This window comes from Pristiophorus japonicus, chromosome 4 (assembly GCF_044704955.1).
Source record: "Pristiophorus japonicus isolate sPriJap1 chromosome 4, sPriJap1.hap1, whole genome shotgun sequence".
NCBI classification, from domain to species: Eukaryota; Metazoa; Chordata; class Chondrichthyes; family Pristiophoridae; genus Pristiophorus; species Pristiophorus japonicus.
In genome coordinates, this window is record NC_091980.1 from 100,456,596 (window position 1) to 100,478,204 (window position 21,609).

General features: G+C 41.8%; 1 protein-coding gene across 7 annotated transcripts in view; it reads right to left on the bottom strand.

Moving 5' to 3' along the window:
• Nucleotides 1–360: 360 nt before the first annotated feature.
• fbxo38 (F-box protein 38) overlaps nucleotides 361–21,609 on the bottom strand; it is a 115,623-nt gene continuing 94,374 nt past the window's right edge. For 3 of the 7 annotated variants that reach the window (XM_070878458.1, XM_070878460.1, XM_070878459.1), the window contains exons 16-22: nucleotides 18,830–18,930; nucleotides 18,084–18,186; nucleotides 10,619–10,785; nucleotides 8,912–9,057; nucleotides 4,738–4,841; nucleotides 2,402–2,515; nucleotides 361–1,273 (exon numbers count right to left, since the gene is read on the bottom strand). In XM_070878458.1, coding sequence (XP_070734559.1) covers nucleotides 1,080–1,273; nucleotides 2,402–2,515; nucleotides 4,738–4,841; nucleotides 8,912–9,057; nucleotides 10,619–10,785; nucleotides 18,084–18,186; nucleotides 18,830–18,930 — 929 coding nt within the window. In that variant the 3' untranslated portion in view covers nucleotides 361–1,079. Of the gene's footprint in view, nucleotides 1,274–2,401; nucleotides 2,516–4,737; nucleotides 4,842–8,911; nucleotides 9,058–10,618; nucleotides 10,786–13,571; nucleotides 13,728–18,083; nucleotides 18,187–18,829; nucleotides 18,931–21,609 lie in introns of those variants that run through there. The other 4 variants (XM_070878462.1, XM_070878465.1, XM_070878461.1 and 1 more) reach the window with 3 other exon arrangements.

Sequence of the window (21,609 nt, forward strand, 5' to 3'; positions counted from 1 at the left end):
CTCGCCTCAGTCTCCCTGGCAACCATGGCTATTCCTAGCTGAAACTATTGAGTTTGCAGCTCAAAGATTTATTCTCACCTGACTCCCTGATAGCGAGTAGTGACAGGCTAGAGAAGGCAAGGATCAAAGATTAAACTGAATTTAATCTGAATGTATTTCACTAAATATGAAAAGTCAGTTAAGGTACTTATAATGGGCATGGTCTAAAATAATTTAAAACAAGAATTTAATCCTTTAGGGGGGCAGAAACTAATTCTTAGCTTCAAGTGTACTCTACAGAAATTAATGAGTGAAATTAAACAAGGTTGAACAATTTATTCAGAAAAGAATAAACCTAAAGAAATGTGTCTTCAGAAAATGTTTCTTATATTTAAATATTTTATTATAATACAATTTCCCTGCCACTTTGTTCCTTGGAAGCAGTGCACAACAAAATGCATTTCAGTGTGCAATAAAACACTATTTTCTGTTACTGGTTTATTACTCCCATTCTGGGTTAACTGCCTCATTACAAGGCATCAATATAATGTTCAAATTAGATATATATATGTATATATAAAAAAAAAAACAAGTCAAAGTTCCTGTTTTTCCTCAACTCTTCATCAACATACTCAAAAGTGTAATTTATGGGAAAAAGGCACACAGTACCAAAGAAAATTCATAGAGCCAAGTCACATCTTCACTTAGCTGTGAAGTATGCCAAAGAACATGGCCTTGATATTTTTTAACGTATTTTGTACCCAACAGTATTGTAACAAAATATCAGAAAATGCTCATCTTAGTAATTGTATAAGTTGGGGGTATAAATAGCCTCTTTTAAAATCTTATTTATATTCCCTTTCAATAACATTTGAATGAATTCAACTGTATAAACATATGAAATGATACTGCTTCAGGAAGCTAATTCTTTTTAAGAGTATCTCTATACAGAAGTCATTTGTACACAAATATTTTATTCACAATTGTATAATTTGTTCCAAAAGTATTTGGGGCATAGTGCAGCTACACAGTGCTGATAATTCAAATCTTGCAGGCTGTAGTCTCTGGCCTTTGGACAGTCATAAGCAAGAAAGGCATAGTCAGATATAATCATCGTGAACAGGCTCTCCACTGACGTCACAGTAATGTATGAAAATAGCTACAACTCGCTGAAATACACCACTCCTCATCTGCCGTTGCTCAGAGATCTCCTCACCAATTGTTTCCATACAAATGTCAGCTGACAACTGTCCTTTTCTCCGTGGAGCATAGATTGTAGCTGGAAAAGAAATCCCTAGACATATCAAAGGGTTCAAGACTATTTAGTTTGGTTAAATTACCACAATTACATTTTTAGATCTTAAGTGTTACTTTTCTAGATTAATATACCATGAGTTGCCACAAGTAAAGGTGCACTTTCCACCAGCAATGCTAGGTTAGTGAAAAGGAGCAGGAACTCTGGCTAATTCTCCCCCCATTGCTGAAGATGACGGAGACAAATTTCTAAAATATATTAAAGTCTTATGACTGCATGCATTTCCTGTTGAGTTTATGTGGCATGCTTTCTTATAATCATAGGAAGCTAAACTATTCATACTTGACATTTTAACTTATCTTTTAGTCCTCCCCCAGACATGGTGCCATTACTGTTCAAAATCAGTGCCACTCATGCCTATTCTTCCAGGTGATGCTGGAGGTTAAGATAAGTTTTTGCTGCCTGTGCCAACCCTCTTCAACTCTAAGTTTGAAAAAAAGCTGCTTTTAAAAAAAAAACAGAAGACAGCTGGGGCTTAGATATGGTAAATCCTGGATATTACTTTATATTAAGGTAATAGAACTGCAGGTCATAAAGATAAACTGGTTAAAAAAAAAGAACATATTTTTTAAAATTCTGCATGCCAAGTGTCTAGAATATCTGCCAAGCAGCGTGGGAGAGATGCAGACTTTACAAGATGCATTTAGATGGTAGGCTGAGAGTTGAAATATGAGGCAGATGAGCTTCAGTAGGCCACATGCCTTTTTATGACTACTCTTTATAAAGACAAGGTAAGGTCAAAGTTTAATTCTCAGTCCGTTCTAAATTACCTGATCACAGCAGAGATGGCATTAGGGACGCCACAACTGGCTTCTGCATCCCCAGATTGTTTGGGGTGGTGGGGGGTAAGAAAGAGAGAAAGAAAAGATACCTGCTAAGTCTCCTGCTGTTGATCATCAATCAATGCGTCAACATGAGTCACATTGCAACATCGAGAGGGATAAGGAGGGAATACTGAATGACAAAGAAACGCGCAGAGCTGCAGTGAAGACACCTCTAGTCATTCCATAGTCCCTCAAGAGATTACAACTCCCTGGTTTAAAAACCATGACTTAAGCACCTACAAAGCAAGTATAAAAATGTAATCAGAATAGAGAGTATACTTACTTCTCTCATCATCTTCAAAGTCATATCTTGCATAGCTGTTCGGTTCTGCAGTACGCAGTGAACGAAGCCATGGGAAGTCAGTGATCATGAAGTAGGGAGCTCCATCTACTGTTCCTGTCAAAACAAAACCATGAGTAGAACATCTAACATAACGGAGAAAAAATACAATGCAATTTTCTCAAATGTTAAGATGTCAACAAAGAAAATACTAAACCGCAATATACATGAGGAATGACTAAATAACATCCATGTATTGGTAGTATAAATTTGAAAAACGACAATGCACTCTCGGTGGCTCAGGGGCTAAAAACACTGCCTGGTGTAGCACAAGGCCATACAAACCAGAAGGTGGTTCCAGGTTGATTCTCAATCTATGCTGAGTTAGCTGACCACAGCTGGGGAGCTATCATTGGGAAAATTAAATTTACCCAAGGTTCCCACTCGATCACTATCCAGTGACCCTTGCTGGGAAGTTTGTGTGCACACATCAGGCAAGGACAACACACCACTGCACGTCCTACAACACTCACTGTCTGCGCTCGCACATAGGAGAGATGCCAGAGTGTGGTACCTGTGGAACCCTAACTTACAATGCCAACAAAGGGAAAGGTGATCAACTGATAAATTAAGGGCTGCCAGTGCCTTCAACAGAGAGGGGCCATGTGGAGGCTGAGGGAAGAGAGAGGGAGAAGAAACCAACATTAAATAAAAAGAGCATGAACATAAACCATATGATCTCATTAGCAGGTATTGTGATCATAATTCTTTGAATGAATGTACACTCCACATAACAAATATAGATTGCCAACCCCAAGCAGGAAGTTAAGAGTGAGGAAATAAATCAAAAATAGACAACTTTAAAACAAAATTTAGAGGTGGAATAATTTCATTGAATTTTACGGTACAGAAACAGGCCCTTCAGCCCAACAGGTCTACGCTAGCATTTATGCTCCACAAGACTCCTCCCACCTTACTTCATCTCACCCTATCAACATATCCTTCTATTCCTTTCTCCATGTATGTATCTAGCTTCCCCTCAAATACATCCATGTTCTTTGCCTCAAGTACTCCATATGGTAGTGAGTTCCACATTCTCACAACTCAAAGTTTCTCGTGATTTCTTCAGTGCATGCGATACATCAATCAGGCTATTGCTGAAAGGTTGAAACCCAAGGACAGATATCAGGGATCTTTTGAGAACAAACTACTCTGTCCAACATAATAAAGGCAGGGCAACACATTAATGAACAACCCATAATAAAGAAAGCAAACAACTTTCCGTAACGATTGAGATTGAGACAAAATCTAATAATGTAACCACTAAACATCTACAGAACAGGATGTCCTGGGATTACACTCGGTGGTTTAAAGGGACGAGCATCCACCAGATTCTCCCAGTTGCATCTCATGTTAATCATACATGGAGCATAAACAAAAGAAATTCTTAGTAATGCTATGTGCCACTACCTTCACCTATGAAATTACATCAGTAATTTTCAAATTTCATTGAGAACCCTCTAAAACTGTTGAGACACTATGGGCTCTCCTTGATACTCTCCTTGTTCGACCACCAACAAAATGATGCTCAGGACACAGGAACAAATTTTGCACAGACCAGCTCCATACAACCACTTCTAGAAAGATTTTTATGCATCCAATATGACAGAACGCTTGTGCAAAGTGCTGGTTTTCCTCTCATCCAGCATGTCCACAATACAGATCATTCATTGCTCTGCAATTCTGCTCTATATGAAACTGGGTTCTCCATCAGCAGGAGACTGGGGTATTCAGGCAGGAGGTCATGTTCTTTGGAGATATTTTTTCATAACACTGTAGTACATTAGAGAAAAGTATTAAAATACAGTGAGGAACATGTTCTTTTGAAGGGATATGGGGATAGTGCAGGAATGTGAAGTTGAGGTAGAAGATCAGCCAGGATCTTATTGAATGGCGGAGCAGGCACGAGGGGCTGAATGGCATACTTTTGCTTCTAATTTTTATGCTCTTAACAGCAATAATAAGCTAATGTAGGAGTGGACAGCAATGATTGGCAAATTGGAGATCATCAGAGCAAAAGTACATCAGGATAAAACTACCACTGAGAATGTGCGCTGGGCCAAACATCATCGTACCCAGTCGCTGGACGTTCTCCTTTGAAGATAATAACCTGTCCCTCACTGCCATCCCATTGATTAAAGCTCAGAATGGTACAGTAAAAAATTAAGCAACTGGGTTTAGTGCATATATGCTATTTTTCAAAATATTAGTTGATGCTGGTGACCTTGTAGCTCTCCAACAGTCTGCAAACCCCAGCCTGAAAACCACATTGCATCTACCTTCTAAAGTGTAAATATCCCTTCCCCATGGATACTTCGGATACTTCTTTACATCATCTTCAGTCCGAGTGGCTTCTGGGAAGAACTCATACTTGATCAATTCCCTAAAAAAATTCAAAAAAGTTTAAAATCAGCAACCTTTGGTAAATATGTTCAAGTATCATTTACCAACAAGTTCCAATTTGCATGTCAAGTACTGTAAAATACAGAATACATCGCAATGCAGGTTTTCACAACATAGGAATAGAAGGAGGTCATTTAGCCCATGGAACCTGTTCCATCATTCAATTAGATCATGGTTGATCTGTACCTCAACTCCATTCACCAGTTTTGAAGACTTCAATTAACTCAACATTCACAGCATTCTAGGAGTTCCAAAATTCCACTACTCTTTGGTAAAAAGTTTCCTGATTTCACTCCTAAATGGCCTAACTCTAATTTTAAGATTGTGCCTCCTTGTTCTGGATTCTTCCAGAGGAAATAGCTTCTCTGTATCTACCCTATTGAATCCATTTATTTGTTTAAACACATCAATTAAATCGCGGTGCCCCAGATGCCGTCTGACCAAGGCTCTGTACAATTGTTGAATAATTTTCTCCCTTTTGCATTCCAGCCCCCGTGAAATAGCTTTTAATAATTTGTTTACACATATCTAAATCCTTTGCTCGTTCAGTTCCTCGTCTCTCGCGATTAAGAAAATATTCTGATGCGTCTTTCCTGGATCTAAATTGGATGATTTCACACTTCTCCACATTAAACTCCATCCGTCACTGTTTTGCCCACAAATTTAGTCTGTCTACATTCCATTGCAACTTCCAGCTCCCATCTATGCAACTTACTGTGCCTCAATACTTGGTGTCATCTGCAAACTTGGAAAAACAACACTAGTTCTGCTTCCAAGTCAGTAATATATATGGTGACAAGCTGAGGCCCCTTGGGGGACACCATGTCACATCTCACCAGGCAGCTTTCCTTTTATCCCTTTCATCTTCTACCTCCCAATCAATTACCAACCCGTGTCACAAAGTTACCTCCAATTCCATGTGTTCTATTTTTTTGTTAATAATCTTGTGTGAAACCTGATCAAATGCCTTTTGGAGATCCATATAGATAACACCCAGTTCCACTATGTGAGTGCCCTCATCAAAAAATTTAAGATTAGTCAGAATGATTCACTCATTACAAAACCATGACTCTCTGATCAGCTTATATTTCCCCAAGTGCTCAATCACTTTTTCCATGATAGATTCTAGTAACTTCCCCACAATGGATTCTAAACAGACAGATCTGTAGTTCCTGTTTTTTTTTCCCTCCCTCCCTTCTTAAATAATGGAATTACATTTGCAAGTTCCAATCCAAAGGCACAATTCCCAAATCTAGCAAGCTTTGGAAAATTATGACCAATGCATCTACAATATTCTCACTTATTTCTTTTAATACCGAGATGGAAACCCATCAGGTCCTGGAGATTTGTCTATCTTGAGTCTCATTATTTTCTCCATTACCATGAAAAAGAACCTCATTAATTCAATAAGTTCCTCCTTATGACCTATTTTTAGGTTCCCTTGTACCACTGGTATTTTGTCCTCTTCCTCTACTGTGAAGAGATACAAAGTATTCATTTAACAAGTCTTCAATTTCTTTATTATCCATTATAGTCTCACCTGCATCTATTTTTAATAAACCTACATTCCCATCACTCATTTATCTTAATATATTTATAAAAAAATGTTGCTGTTAGCTTTGATATGCCTTACAAGTTAAAAACAAATACTTTTTGCACTTTATTACTTTCTTTGTATATCTTGTTTTTTTTTTATAGCTCTCCCAGTCCTCTGGGTTTCAATGTTTCCTTGCATTTCTGTAAGCCTTTTGTATTAGTTTGATACTGTCTCTTGCCTCATTTGTTGACCAGGGTTGTTTAACAAGTGTAACTTTTGCCTTTTAGGGGCATATACTGGCTTTATATTGTACCAAATACTTCCTTGAAACATCTCACTTTTTCTGTAGGTTTACCTATTGACAGTTTAGCCCAGTTTACTTTGGTCAATTTATTTCAAATTCTTTCAAAGTTTGCCATACTTATTTAAATATTTGGTTTGTGACTTTTGCTTCTCCCTCTCAAACCCATGATCAAATTCAATCATATTATGGTCACTATTTGTAAAATGTTCACTTGCCACCAGATTGTTAACTAATCCAGATTCCTTTACTCATTACTAAACCTGGTCAGTTCTACAGTATACCATTACAGAAAACTGTTAGGAGTACATTCTTGAAGTTTGTTGCTTTTGCTACTTGATCTGTTCTGCTGCTCCCAGCCTATGCAAAAAATAAAATCTGCGATTATAACCGCATTATTTCTGCTATATGCTTCCCTGGTCTCTATATTTATACATCCCCCCCCATCCCACATCACTATTGTCAGGAGGTCTATAGATAACTCCCACAAGAGTCTTGCATCCTTTGCTATTCCTCAACTGTACCCAGTGTTTCCACTGCCTGATCACCCTTACTGAAATCCTTTCTTCCCTACTGCTGTAATTGTGTATTTTACTAAGATTGCTATTCTTCCTCCTGTTCCAACACTTTCTAAAGATCTTATGGCCTGGAACATTTGGCCACAATAATGCCCAGGTTGTAGCCATGTCTCTATAATTGCTACTTTATCATAGGATGAATTTGTGCTTCTAGTATTTGTTTTATTTCTAATATTTATGTACTTGTGCACTGAGCTGTTATTTGGTGAACTGCTCTCACCCCTACTCATATGTCCTGATATTTTTCTCTCACTTTTGGATTGATCACAATTTTTGCTGCAGATGCTCTGTACACTGCTATACATGCAATTAAATTTTTTTAAACTTTTCATTACTCTTGCTTTATTTTTTTAAACAAGTATATTATTACTTCCTATAACCTTTTCTGTTCTCGGGGTATATGCTATTTTTATTACTATTCGTACTCTTCTCTTTGATTTAGGTTCTTGAGTTCCACCCGGACCCTCCCCCATCATTACTGGTTCAAAGTCAACAGTTCATCTTTAAACTAGGATCTCGGTCCCAGCCCAGATGCAGCCTTTCCCAGCAGTACAGTTTTTTTCCTGTACCAGTGTTCCATAAGATAGAACTCCATCCCACGCCACTTTCAGTCACACATTTATTTTCCCGATTAGTTTATCCCCATGCCAATTAGCACGTGGCTCGAATAGCAATCTAGAGGTTACCACCCTTGAGATTGCGCCTTTTAATTTAGCTCCTAGCTCCGGACAATCCTACAGCAGGACTCCACCACCCCCCCTCCTCCCCCCAACAACCTTACCCTCCAACTCAACAACTAAGCAGGAGTGACTTGACAGACATTTCCCACAGATATGATCCTCAAATGGTCTTATTGTCCAGATTTCCATATTCAGCTACACTGACATATGTGCCCGTGGTGCCATTATCTACTTTGTATATTTATTGATTGTACAGAAGTTCAGTTTAGATTATTTAATCTAATTCATCTATTGCTGCTGTTTACTTGTTTACTTAAAGCTGCTAGTTAGGTTTTTACCATTGCCTCTTATCTATTGGTCCCAATTTTTTTTAAGTTTAGCAGCTCCTTAATCAATCATGAAATTACATATTAAAGTGTGAATAAATAACTGAACACTGAGCATTTGTTCCTCGGTTAATTTATTTAGCACTTCCTTCGTCCTCTGCACCCATTCCTACCCTTACCAAATTTCCATTTTTGAAGTCCTCACTCCGTTACCAGCTCACTCTGCTGTGTCAATGGCGCGAGCTGATGTACTCTCAAGTATCACCTTTTATATACCTTTCAGACACATGCCAGTTTCAACTGGTCAGTAAGCCTCCAACCACACCATTTCAAATTAACACCTGACTATAGTGACCCACTTACAGTTGACTGACAGTAAACTGCCACCTGATTGACAATTGTTTTAAGTTAAAAACTAAACTTCAATTTCATTGATACACAATTCCTGTATTACTTGCGCACGACCTGCCCAGAGTTTCTCCCCACTCACCAAATTCCCGTTTAAGTCCTCACTCTGTCCCCAGCTCGGGCATGGGGTAAATTAGTAACATGCCAATGTTGTTTTTTTAAATTGAAAATACTGATGTAATTCAAGTAATCTCAACTTTATATAATGGACAATACTTACTGATTAATATTCGCTATTGTGTCCATCCAACTACGAATGCGAACCTTGTTTCGCACATTTGGTGGGTTGCTAAACTCATGAATAATACAGATATGATAGGGGTATGGTCCACTAAGTATCTTCCGTTCCAACTTTAAAGTATCAATCTGAAACGATATAATGAGAAAAGTAATTGAAATTGTATGTCAATTTTTAAAACTTATTTTTAAATAATTGTTTAAAAAAGATCTATTTATAATTATTAGTATAGTCAACGTTCTTCCTTATGAAGTGGATACCTTTCAATTTTAAAAAGGAAAAGTCCCTTTCTTGATATTTACATATTTTCTTAGTATTTCTTGAGCATCTCCCATTAAACGGACACTGACAAAGGAAAGGGATGACACCCGATGTTGAAGCCAGTAGAAAGGGGAAAATGATTTTTTAGCCCTCTTAAAATTTACATGGCTTTATTAATCTATAAAAATGAAAATATTTAATTTACAAGCTGAAATATCTTCAATCCAACAAGAATTCAGCACTAAAAAAATTAACTTTCTGGAAATACTCAGCAGCATCAAACAATTCTCGACAAATGCTTCACAATATTCTGTTTTATTTCGGTTTTCCAACAGCTGCAATATTTCACTCACTGGATGTGGGTGTCATGGCAAGGCCAGCATTCATTGCCCATCCCTAATTGCCCTCGAGAAGGTGGTGATGAGTGTCGGAAGAAACCTTGGCAAGCTGCTACAGTGCATCTCGTAGATGGTACACACTGCAACCATGTTGCGCCGGTAGTTGGGGTTGGGTGAGGTCAGGAAAGTGAATGTTTAAGGTGGTGGATGGGGTGCCAATCAAGCAGACTGCTTGGTCCTGGATGTTGTTCTGGTGTTGAGCTTCTTGAGTGTTGTTGGAGCTGCACTCATCCAGGCAAGTGGAAAGCGTATTCTATCACATCTGACTTGTGCATTGTAGATGATGGAAAGGCTTTGAGGAGTCAGGAGGTGAGATACTCGCCGCAGCATACCCAGCCTCTGACTTCTTGTAGCTACAGTATTTATGTGGCTGGTTCAGGTAGGTTTCTGGTCAATGGTGACTCCCAAGATTTTTGTGAATACAGTAGCTCTGTCCTTTAAAAAGTTCAAATGCTTAAAAGATTTCACACAAATGAATTAAGAGATTCATAACTCGTGCATTGGAAAGGATAAATGTGCAGGTCTATGGGGAAAGAGCAGGGGAGTGGAACTAATTGGACTGTGTCCTCTTTCTGTGCTGTATGATTCTACGTTTGACAGCTGGTCTCAATATTGTAGCTCCAATGACAAAGCTTCTCAGCTGGAAGTGTGGCAAAGAAATGACTGTAGCAAGTCCTCTTCAGTTCCCTGACTTCACCAATGTTGAGAGGGGGGCCCATTACGTCAGACAAGTTGCAAAGTGCATGTATATACAGGCTCAAAATATCACTGAGGGGGACAGCTCGCATTTCAGCAACTAAATCAGTTTGAAACATTACCAGAAACAATGGTTTGCAATCTGTCCATATCACCAGACAAAATAAAACACAATATACTCCAACATGAAAATCGGAAACACATTATTTTAGAGTGGGATGGACATAAGTTAATGCCACTATAAAATTAACTACTGATGTCTTGAAATTAAAGATAACTTTTATTAAGGTCTATAAAAAAGTTAAGTGCATTTCAAAAGTAACTGTTTATTCACCTGCTGCATTGGCCGGAGATAAATGATACGGTTCCTTTCAGGAGGCATTCGTAAAATCTGATCAAGAACTTGTTCAATGTTGAGCTTCCGACACTGCACATAGTCAAATCGGTTTACAATTGGTGCATTCTCCACCTTTAGGTGTTTTAGTACCCTGCATCGAGTAGCTTAAAACAAAACCAAATACTAGCATTTACTTACTGGATCACAGCTACTGTCAAAAGGATTTACGAATAAATTGACGTAAATCAGATTAGATGATTGAAAGTGAGCACAAAAGCACAGCTTAATTCAGTGCACATTACATTTTTAGTTGAGAACTTACCTGCAATGGGACACTTTTGATGTAACATTATTGCTGAAGAAATTTTGAGAACATAAGATATTTTTTCACTAACAAAACAAAATATGCAGCTTGTTCAACAATCTAACTTTAGCAACAGCTATTTTTGAAGTTTGTACTCTTTTAGCTATTTCAATCTACATCAACGTAAATTTATAATCGCACTTTGAAGAAAAAATATCCCAAGGTGCTTCACAGAGGCCCAATGACACAAAAATGGGCACCAAGCTAATATTAAGGGCCCATTACACCAGGCAAGGTGCAAAGGAGATATTAAGAGCTGGTGAAAAAGGTGGGTTTAAGGACGGTCTTAAAGGAGGAAGGGAGTTGGAGGGACAGAGGGATCTTGGGAGGTCATTCCCGAGCGTGGGGCTACATGGCTGAAGCCACGGATTGTGGGGTGAAAATACAGAAGAGGCCAGAATCAGGAACTAAGGGGTTTTGGAGGGAGAAAGGAGAACCATGAAGAAATTTGAACACAAGGATAAGAATGTTAAATTGCAGATGTTGGGGGACTGGGAACCAAAGTAGATTAGCAAGGACCAGGGTAATGGGTGAATAGAACTTGAAGTGGAAAAGGATACGTGCAGCAGAGATTTTAATGAGTTGAGATCTGCAGAGGGAGGAGGATGGGAGGCTGCCATATCAGATAGTTGAAACTGGAAGTGACTTGAGGATGGTTGAGTGTTTCTGCAGCAGGTGGTGTGGCAGAAGCAGGTGGTGTTACATCGATGAAAGTAGGCAGTGTGTGATTAAAGTTATGGGCAAAAGCTCAGCTTGGGGTCTATTAGGGCCTCGAGGTTGCAAACAGTCCAGTTCAACCCAGAAAGTTGTTGGGAACGGAGATGAATTTGGTGACAAGGGTATAGAATTTACCGCGGGGGGGAAGAAGACAATGGCTCAAGCCGTTTTAATGTTTAACTGGAAGAAATTGTGGCTCATCCAAGACTGGATGTCGGACCAGGACTTTGGAATGCATCACAATTTTGGAGTTAATTATGCTGCCAGAGTGATAACTGATACAAGGAACCAAGCAAAAGGTTCATATCAATCACAAGTAATGGCATATCTGTAACTTGCACCCTCAACTAAAACATGCTTTGAAAGACAAATCTTGGGTTCAATACTACTATGGCAGCAAACATATATATTATACATACATATATGACTATTATTGGTCTAACCCAAGTATCAGCTATCTAGGTCAGGGCTGCCCAACGTGTTGCTCTATAGGATTGGATGCCGCCCGAGCCTTAGCAATCAAGCTCGGTGCCCAAAGAACTCAGACCAATTTACATTCACACTTATTTGCTAATTTAAATTTTGCAGACCTGGAAGTTTAGAGGCTGTCCTTAGCACCGTTACTTGGTGGACCGATCAAGTCACCAAGAACTGTTTGCATCAGCAACTTGATACAGAAATTAACGTGAGCATGGATTTAATTTTTTTTTTAAATGGCTCAAGAAGAAAAGCTTTGGACATGTCTCATCTAGGTTGCTACTTCCTTGCGTAAAAATTGAAATTTCAGCGACTTAATTCCTACACGGGCTGCAAGGTTTTAAAATAGAGGCAAATTTAATTTCTTCACTAGTGCTCTTACTCAAGTGCAAAGTGGTTGCAGCGTTTCCATACAACAATGTCGACATTTCAAAATAATTCATTGGCTGTAAGGCGAGGTCATGAAAGGTGCTAGACAATATCAAGTTAGCGCCATTGCTACTACTTTTATTCTTTGAAAAACACACTCTTTCTGAGCAAGTGCTTAGTGTTTAGACCTTCATGGCCACGACTTGCACAGTGCAAGTTTTCAATTCTTGTGGCTCTAAGAACTGCACTACATCACATTAAGAGTTCTCTTTTCACATATGCACAGAAGAGTGAATTGCAATGCATTTTGAGGCAAATTCAACAAATTGCTGACTTTACCTCCCTTTGAGCAAGTACCACCCTTTGGAACCAAAATCACTAACTGGTATGCAGTACCCCTACTGCCTTACTAATAATTAATGCCTGAAATGTGCAATGGACACATGATGCAAGTTGTAATGTATTAAAAAACGAATAAATTGTTTTGCTGGTTCTGACTTTCGTGCCACTTGCTGACCCTAGTGTTTCTCTTTAGCTTGTAGTATTCACAGATGTAGGCTGGGGATTGAGATCTCCATGTCTTCCCAATATTTGCTTCTCCTTTGCCGGTTTGTGTTAACTTCCATTACTTAATCCTGCTTTATCAAGGCATTATACACAAGTTCCTTCCTCAGTACCAGAGCAGATATTCAGACACTAGGTAACAATGTCCATGTTTTAGAAGCAGCTGACTTTTGGTCTCTAGTTACGAGTCCTGAAAAATGTCTCACGATGTTAAAAGTCCAATCTTCATTCATTGTGAAAGTGGCTCTTTCATTTAAAGTATACTTGTCTTGGAGCGGAAGGCTTCTACAGATGCAGCGTCCAAAATCCAGAGTTCCGGAATCCGGAATGTTCTGGACCGATCAGTGGCAGGGTTGTCCAGAATCCCGACCCGCCGACCTTACCCCGCTCGTCTGGCCCCGTTCACCGCTGCTGCCCTTACCTCAGGGCCTCCTCACCGGCCGGCCCGAACAGCTCCGCGGCGGCGGCGACCCACCTTCCTGACGTTCCAAAATCCGGAAATATCCAGACCTGGGCTCGGGTGTTTCTGGATTCGCTGACATCAGAAAGACGATCCAAAGTCCGGAAAAACGCAGAACCCGGAACAGCCTCGGTCCCAAATTCTGGACGCTGCACCTGTACAACCATTTTCAAGCAGAATCATTAGCTGTAAATCCCATCTCGTTCACTAATGCCCTTTAGGAAAGGAAATATGCCGTCTTTACTTGGTCTGGCTTATATGTGACTACAGACCCAGAGTAATGTCTAGCAAGCCACTCGGTTGTAACAAACCGCTACAAGAAACAGCAATAAGAATAAAACCGGACTGACCACCCAGCATCGACCGTAGCACCGGCTTTGGACACGACAATGGCACACCCAGCCAAGTCGACCCTGCAAAGTCCTCCTCACCAACATTTGGGAAATTGAGAGAGCTGTCCCACAGACCAGGCAAGCCTGATAGTCGTACTCACAGAATCATACCTTTCAGCCAATGTCCCAGAATCCTCCATCACCAAACCTGGTTATGTCCTGTCCCACCAGCAGGACAGACCCACTAGGGGTGGCGGCAAAGTGGTATACAGTTGGGATGGAGAGGCCCTGGGAGTCCCCAACACTGACTCCAGACCCCATGAAGTCTCATGGCTTCAGGCCAAGAAAACCTTCTGCTGATTACCACCTACCGCTCTCTTTCAGCTGATGAATCAGTATTCCTTCATGTTGAACACCATTTGGAAGAAGCACTGTGGGTAACAAGGGCACAGAATGTACTTTGCCTGGGGGACTTCAATGTCCATCACAAAGAGTGGCTTGGTAGCACCACCACTGACCGAGCCCTGAAGGATACAGCTGCTGGACTGGGCCTGTAGCAGGTGCTGTGAAAACCAACTCAAGGGAAAAACCTACTTGACCTCGTCCTCAGCAATCGGTCGCAGATGCATCTGTTAATGACAGCATTGGCAGCAGTGATTAGTGCGCTGTTCCTTGCGCAGACAAAGTCGGTCTTCATACGGAGGACACCCTCCATCGTGTTGTGTGGCACTACCATCATGCTAAATGGGATAGACTCAGAACAGATCTCGCAGCTCAAAACTGGGCATCCATGAGGCGCTGTGGGCCATTAGCAGCAGAATTGTATTCCACCACAATCTGCAATCTCATGACCCGGCATATCCCTCACTCTACCATTACCATCAAGGCAGGGGACCAACTCTAGTTCAATGAAGAGTGCAGAAGAGCATGCCAGGAGCAGCACCAGATGTACCTAAAAATGAGGTACAAACCTGGGGAAGCTGCAACCTAGACAACATGCATGCTAAACAGCGGAAGCAGCATACTATAAACAGAGGTAAATGATCCCACGATCAATGATCAGATCAAAGCTCTGCATCCTGCCACATCCAGTTGTGAATGGTGGTGGACAATTAAACTAACAGGAGGAGGTGGCTCCATGAATATCTCCATCCATAATGATAACGGAGCCCAGTACGTGAATGCAAAAGACAAGGCTGAACCGTTTGCAACCATCCTCAGCCAGAAGTGCCAAGTGGATGATCCATATTGGCCTCCTCCTGACATCCCCACCATCACAGAAGCTAGTCTTCAGCCAATTCGATTCACTCCACGTGATAAAGAAACATCAGAGCACACTGGACACAGCAAAGGTTATGGGACCTGACAACATCCCAGATGTCGTGTTGAAGATTTGTGCTCCAGAACTAGCCGTGCCTCTAGCCAAGCTGTTCCAGTACAGCTACAACAGTGGCATCTACCAGACAATGTGGAAAACTGCCCAGGTATGTCCTGCCCACAAAAAGTAGGACAAATCCAATCCAACCAATTACCACCCCATCAGTCTACTCTCAATCAGCAGCAAAGTAATGGAAGGTGTCGTCAACAGTGCTACCAAGCTGCACTTACCCACCAATAACCTGCTCACCGATGCTCAGTTTGGGTTTCGCCAAGACCACTCGGCTCCAGATCTCATTACAGCCTTGGTCCAAACATAGACAAAAGAGCTGAATTCCAGAGATGAAGTGAGAGCGATTGCCCTTGACATCAAGGCAGCATTTGACCTGAGTGTGGCATCAAGGAGCCCTAGTAAAATTGAAGTCAATGGGAATTGGAGGGAAAAAAACTCTCCACTGACTGGAGTCATACCCAGCATAAAGGAAGATGGTTGTGGTTGTTGGGGGTCCCAGCCCCAGGACATCGCTGCAGGAGTTCCTCAGGGTAGTGTCCTAGGACATCTTAAGCTGCTACATCAATGACCTTCCATCTATCATAAGGCCAGAAATGGGGATATTCGCTGATGATTGCAGTGTTCAGTTTCATTCTCAACTCCTCAGAAAATGAAGCAGTCCATGCCCGCATGCAGCAAGACCTGGATGACATTCAGGCTTGGACTGAAAAGTGGCAAGTAACATTCGCACCACACAAGTACCAGGTAATAACCATCTCCCAACAAGCGAGAGTCTAACCACCTCCCCATGATATTCAATGGCATTACCATCACCGAATCCCCAATCATCAACATCCTGGGGGGGGGGGGCATTGGCCAGAAACTTAACTGGACCAGCCACATAAATACTATGGCATCAAGAGCGGGTCAGAGGCTGTGTATTCTGCGGCGAGTGTCTCACCTTCTGACTCCCAAAAGCCTTTCCACCATCTACAAGGCACAAGTCAGGAATGTGATGGAATACTCTCTACTTGCCTGGATGAGTGCAGCTCCAACAACACTCAAGAAACTCGACACCACCCAGGGCAAAGCAGCCTGCTTGATTGGCACCCCATCCACCACCTTCAATTTTCACTCCCTCTACCATGGCTAGTGTGTATCATGTATATGGTACATGTTGCAGCAACTTGCCACAGCTTCTTTGGCAGCACCTCCCAAACCATGACCCCTACCACCTCAAAGAACAAGGGCAGCAGGCATATGGGAGCACCATCACCTGCAAGCTCCCCTCCAAGTTACACACCATCCTGACTTGAAAATATATTGCTGTTCCTTCATCGTCGCTGGGTCAAAATCCTGGAACTCCCTCCCTAGCAGCACTATGGGAGTACCTTCTCCATAAGTACTGCAGTTGTTCAAGGCTTTGGCTCACCACCACCCTCTCAAGGGGGGGGAGGGGGTTAGGGATGGGCAATAAATGCTGGAATGAATTAAAAAAAACCTAACCCAAGAATTTTTTAATCAATTTCTGCGCCATTTAAATATCTGACATGTCAGACTAATAAATGAAAGCATCGGCACAATGTGACCCAGGGAATAGAATATCAAAAGGGCACCATGACACACAACTGCAAAATGCAGTGAACATTAACATTTCAAGAGAGATCAAATCCTTAGTAAATGGTACTTGTTTTACTGTACTAAAAAAAAAAGCACCTTTCCCCACATCAGGACATCCCAAAGCACTCTGCCAATCAAGCATGTTTGAAGTGTGGTCACTTATGTATGCAAATGCAGCAGCTAATTTACACACAAACGTCCCACAATCATCAATGAGATAAATAACCAGATAATCTGTAAGTGGTGCTGGTCGAGGGATAAATGCTGGATAGGACACCAGAAAACCCCCCTGCTCTTCTTTGAATAGTGCCATGAGATCTTTTACTTTCATCTGAGGGGGAAGACAGCATAGTGCAACACTCTTTCAGTACTACACTGAAGTGTCAGCCTAGATTATGTGCTCAAGTCTCTGCAAGGGACTTTAACCCATTATACTACCAGACTCTATACTGCTTTAGTTCTCAAATGTGGTTGTGCGGTTGAGGACTACAGAGCAGAGGCCAAGAACCTCCCCATGAGATCTTCTATAAAATCATTCTTGGCATATGGACATCACTGGTGAGGCCAGATTGCCCATCTGTTTTTCCTAGAAAAGGTGCTGGTGAGTATTCTTGTATAACTGCAATTCATGCAGTACCATAAATAGTCACTAATAAATCCTATAAAGGAATTCGTGAGAAACTTCTTGTCTCACAATGTGGAACTTGTCACATAGTAGTCAAGGTGAAGAACACAGATGCATTCAAAGGGAAGCTAGATAAGTACGAGGGAAAAGGGAATCAAAATATATGTTGATAGGGTGGGAGAAGCCTCGTGTGGAGCATATACACCAGAGTAGACCAGTTGGGTTTCTATACTGTGCATTCTATAATACCGTGTACGGTACCCCCACAATGCTGTTTGGTAGGAACTATCATATTGAACCAGTGATAATGATTTCATAGCAATTATTTAATACTGTGCTCCACTTGTACGATGTTATCAGCCATTTTGAAGTTGCGTGTCAGGTTTTTTTTTAAATTATGTACATTGGCATGTACATCAAACTATGCCTTCAGTTGCTTTCCCATTTCTGAGTGAAAAATACCCTCATCCAAAATGGTTTCACTATGTTAAACAGTTTACATGCACATGATGTACAAAACCTTTCCCAATGTATTGATATGGTGAACTTTAATTCAAGTACTTACCATGGATGAACATCATTTTGGGACAATCTCGGAGTACCAAATCTGTAATTCCACAATTTGTAAGTGTAATCCCAACCAAATTTTTGGATTTCAGATTAAGAACCTGCAATACATAGTGCATGTTAATTATTTAGGAAGGTAGTAATGGAACCGATGTTTCTTAAATTAAAAATGTATTTAAAAAAAAAAGCAATTTAACAGACTTTGGGAGGCTATGCACACCATAGACGACAAAATAAAAAGATCAGTTTGAGCAATATATAGCTTGTTCAACAGTTCAAGAAGTAGCTGAGCTATACAGCATAGGAAGATTCCAGGTCTGTGCTGAATCAGCTAATCTCATCCAAAGTGCCAGCATGGGTGCTGAAATTGCTTTCATTGCCCTGGGTACAAGGAGAAAAAAGGGGGGGAAAATTGGCTCTTATTCCTGATTACTATCCAGCATCTCCTTTTGGAAGTGTGCATGGAGACTGGTGAAGAATGTGATTCCCCATACGATCACATAGCCTGCTGACACTGTTAAGGCTCACACATGAGAAATGGCCATGTAGCCAAGAAAACCGGCATAAAAAACAAGAGCTCTTTTTGTAACTGCACAGTTAAAAATGTGCAAATGAAAATTAATTTATCAAACTGACTGTTTATTTGGAAGAACATACAGTGAATGATTCCTCATGATTTAATCTTTACCACTACATTAATAGCAATGTTCAAAGAAAAAAGTTGCTGTATTAATCTCATTTCACCTGGACATGGTCATCCTCAATGACAGGATCACTAGTGCTTGTGGATTTATCTGCTGTTCGTTTCCGTTTAACAGATTGCCTGTGCTTGGGTTTAGAAATGTCTGGAAAAAAAAGTTTACAGGAGTAAGCAGGAATTGAAAACTGATAAACCAAACAAAAATGTGGATAGGAATCATTTTAATGACACTGCATTTGGAAGAAACATCATAAACAGGATCAGGACTGGTGCTGTACAAATCAACATATCACTTCATCTGCATCCGGGTCAATCCAAATTTAAAGTTATCAAAAGAAGTAGTGCTTTGAAATTAAGTCTCTATCAGGCTCACATCCAAACAGGGAAGCATTCCTCAATATAAACACTGGGTTCCAATTCTTTGTTCCATGCATTCACATCTCTGCACAGATGTGAGTACACAAACTACAGGCAGCTGAGAGAGTGGGCTGTTCATCCATAGAACCAGTCAGAAGTACTATTAATGATGCTACAAAATTAGCAATGAAGAAGCACCATTAGACACGGGAAGAATATTTTGCATCTCTACTACCAAAGATGAAAGTCTGAACAAGAAGTAACATGACTGAAAATGAGTAAAACTCAACACACAACCAAGACTCGCAATTTGAAGTTACAGCCAGTCTAGGTTTGAACCTGCATAAATGGTGCTGGACAAATCAACTTAACACTTTATCTGCATAAATCTTATACTTCATGTGAATTTCTTTAAAGACAATTCCAAGTGTATGTCTATGAATGACAAGAACTTCTCATATGCTCCAGTTATCTTTTAATAAAAACACGAGGCAGCACAGAACAAAACAGCCAATCAGCCATCAAGATTTCCCTGAAAATCCCGTTATGACAATGCGGGAAAACTTGATCACAATTCTCTTTGGACTAATAAAAGATCCAAGGCTTCAGAGACGAGATTGTACCTAGGAACATTAAAAAAATACTTTCATGGCAAACATAGGATCATAAGAAACTACCCAACATTGCAGTTAGCATATTAACAGTCTTTACACCAATCACACATCATTTTTGTACACAAATAAAGCTTTTAAACTTCAAATGGCATTATTAGTGTTGACTTTTTACCAGCCATCAAATACTGCCAGGTTTGCACAAGTTGAAAATAACTTAAAATCCTTCTTCTCTAACTGCATCTTAACCCAAACTTTCCCAACTATGCCAGTACATAGGGCCCAAGTTTCGAGCCGCGCCTAGAACGCCGCAGTCCCGACCTGGACGCCCTTTTACGCACCACAAAGTGCGCCTAAAAAAAACTTCCAGATTCTCCGGCTCCCTGCAGGTCTTTTGCAGCTCGGCGATGCGCAGCACGAGCAGTGGGGGGCGGAGTTAGGTCTCTGCACTGAAAACAGTGCCGGGACCTCTGCACATGCACGCTACAGTGGGCGCGCATGTGCAGTAGCTCCAGGCGCTCAAAACTGTGTGGGAGGGGCCGAAGCACGCAGCCCCTAGCCCTGGCCCAATGGCCTCACTGGGGCTGCGTGAATAAGGCTCCTCCCACGGCCAGCTCCCGCTTCCCGCCGCCCCCCCCCCCGGACCGGACCGGACCCCACTCACGCCCCCACCCCACCCCAGGACCGAACCCGACCCCTCTCCCCACCACCCGACCTGACCTCCCTCTCTCCCCCCCCTCCCCCCCCCCCCGACCCGAACCGAACAGACCTCCCTCCCACCAGCCCCCCGACGCCACCTACCTGTAAATCTGGTGCTAGGGCCAGGCCCGGCCCGAAGTCTCGGGCCCGGCCCGTTCAGCCTCCCTCCCCCTTCTCCCCACCCCCCCACCCCTTCTCTTCCTCCCCCCCCCTTCTCCTTTTCCTCCCCCCCCCCTCCTTCTCCTTCCACCCCCTCCTTCTCCTTCTCCTTCCCCCCCCTCCTTCTCCTCCTTCCACCCCCTCCTTCTCCTTCTTCCCCCCCTCCTTCTCCTTCTTCTTCCCCCCCCTCCTTCTCCTTCTCCTTCTTCCCCCCCCCCCTCCTTCTTCCCCCCCCCTCCTTCTCCTTCTTCCCCCCCCCCTCCTTCTTCCCCCCCCCCTCCTTCTCCTTCTTCCCCCCCCCTCCTTCTCCTTCTTCCCCCCCCCTCCTTCTCCTTCTTCCCCCCCCCCTCCTTCTCCTCCCCCCCCTCCTTCTCCTTCTTCCCCCCCCCTCCTTCTCCTTCTTCCCCCCCCCCTCCTTCTCCCCCCCCCCTCCTTCTCCCCCCCCCCTCCTTCTCCTTCTTCCCCCCCCCTCCTTCTCCTTCTTCCCCCCCCCCTCCTTCTCCTTCTTCCCCCCCCACCCTCCTTCTCCTTCTTCCCCCCCCCCCTCCTTCTCCTCCTCCCCTCGCTGTCAGAAACACAGACACTGACAGACAGACAGACAGACAATGAGAGACACACACAGACAGACAGAGAGATAGAGACACTGACAGAGACACACTGGGGGGGCATCCCAGCACGCTGTTGGAGGGCTCCCGGTGCTGCAGTCGGTAAGTAGAAAATGTTTTATTTATTGCTTTTAAAAAAAAATTAATTAATTTTTTTTGATTGATTTATTGGTTGATTTATTGATGTTTTTCTCATTTATTATTGATGATGGCTCTTTATTAGTAAAACTGAAGTGTTTAATGTTTGTAAACTTCCCTTTAAACCCCCACCCCCATTCCCTACACCTGATTTGTAACCTATGCCTGATTTTCTAAAGTGAAGACAAGGTTTTTTCGAGCGTACAAAAATCTTCACTTACTCCATTCTAAGTTAGTTTGGAGTAAGTTTTCACT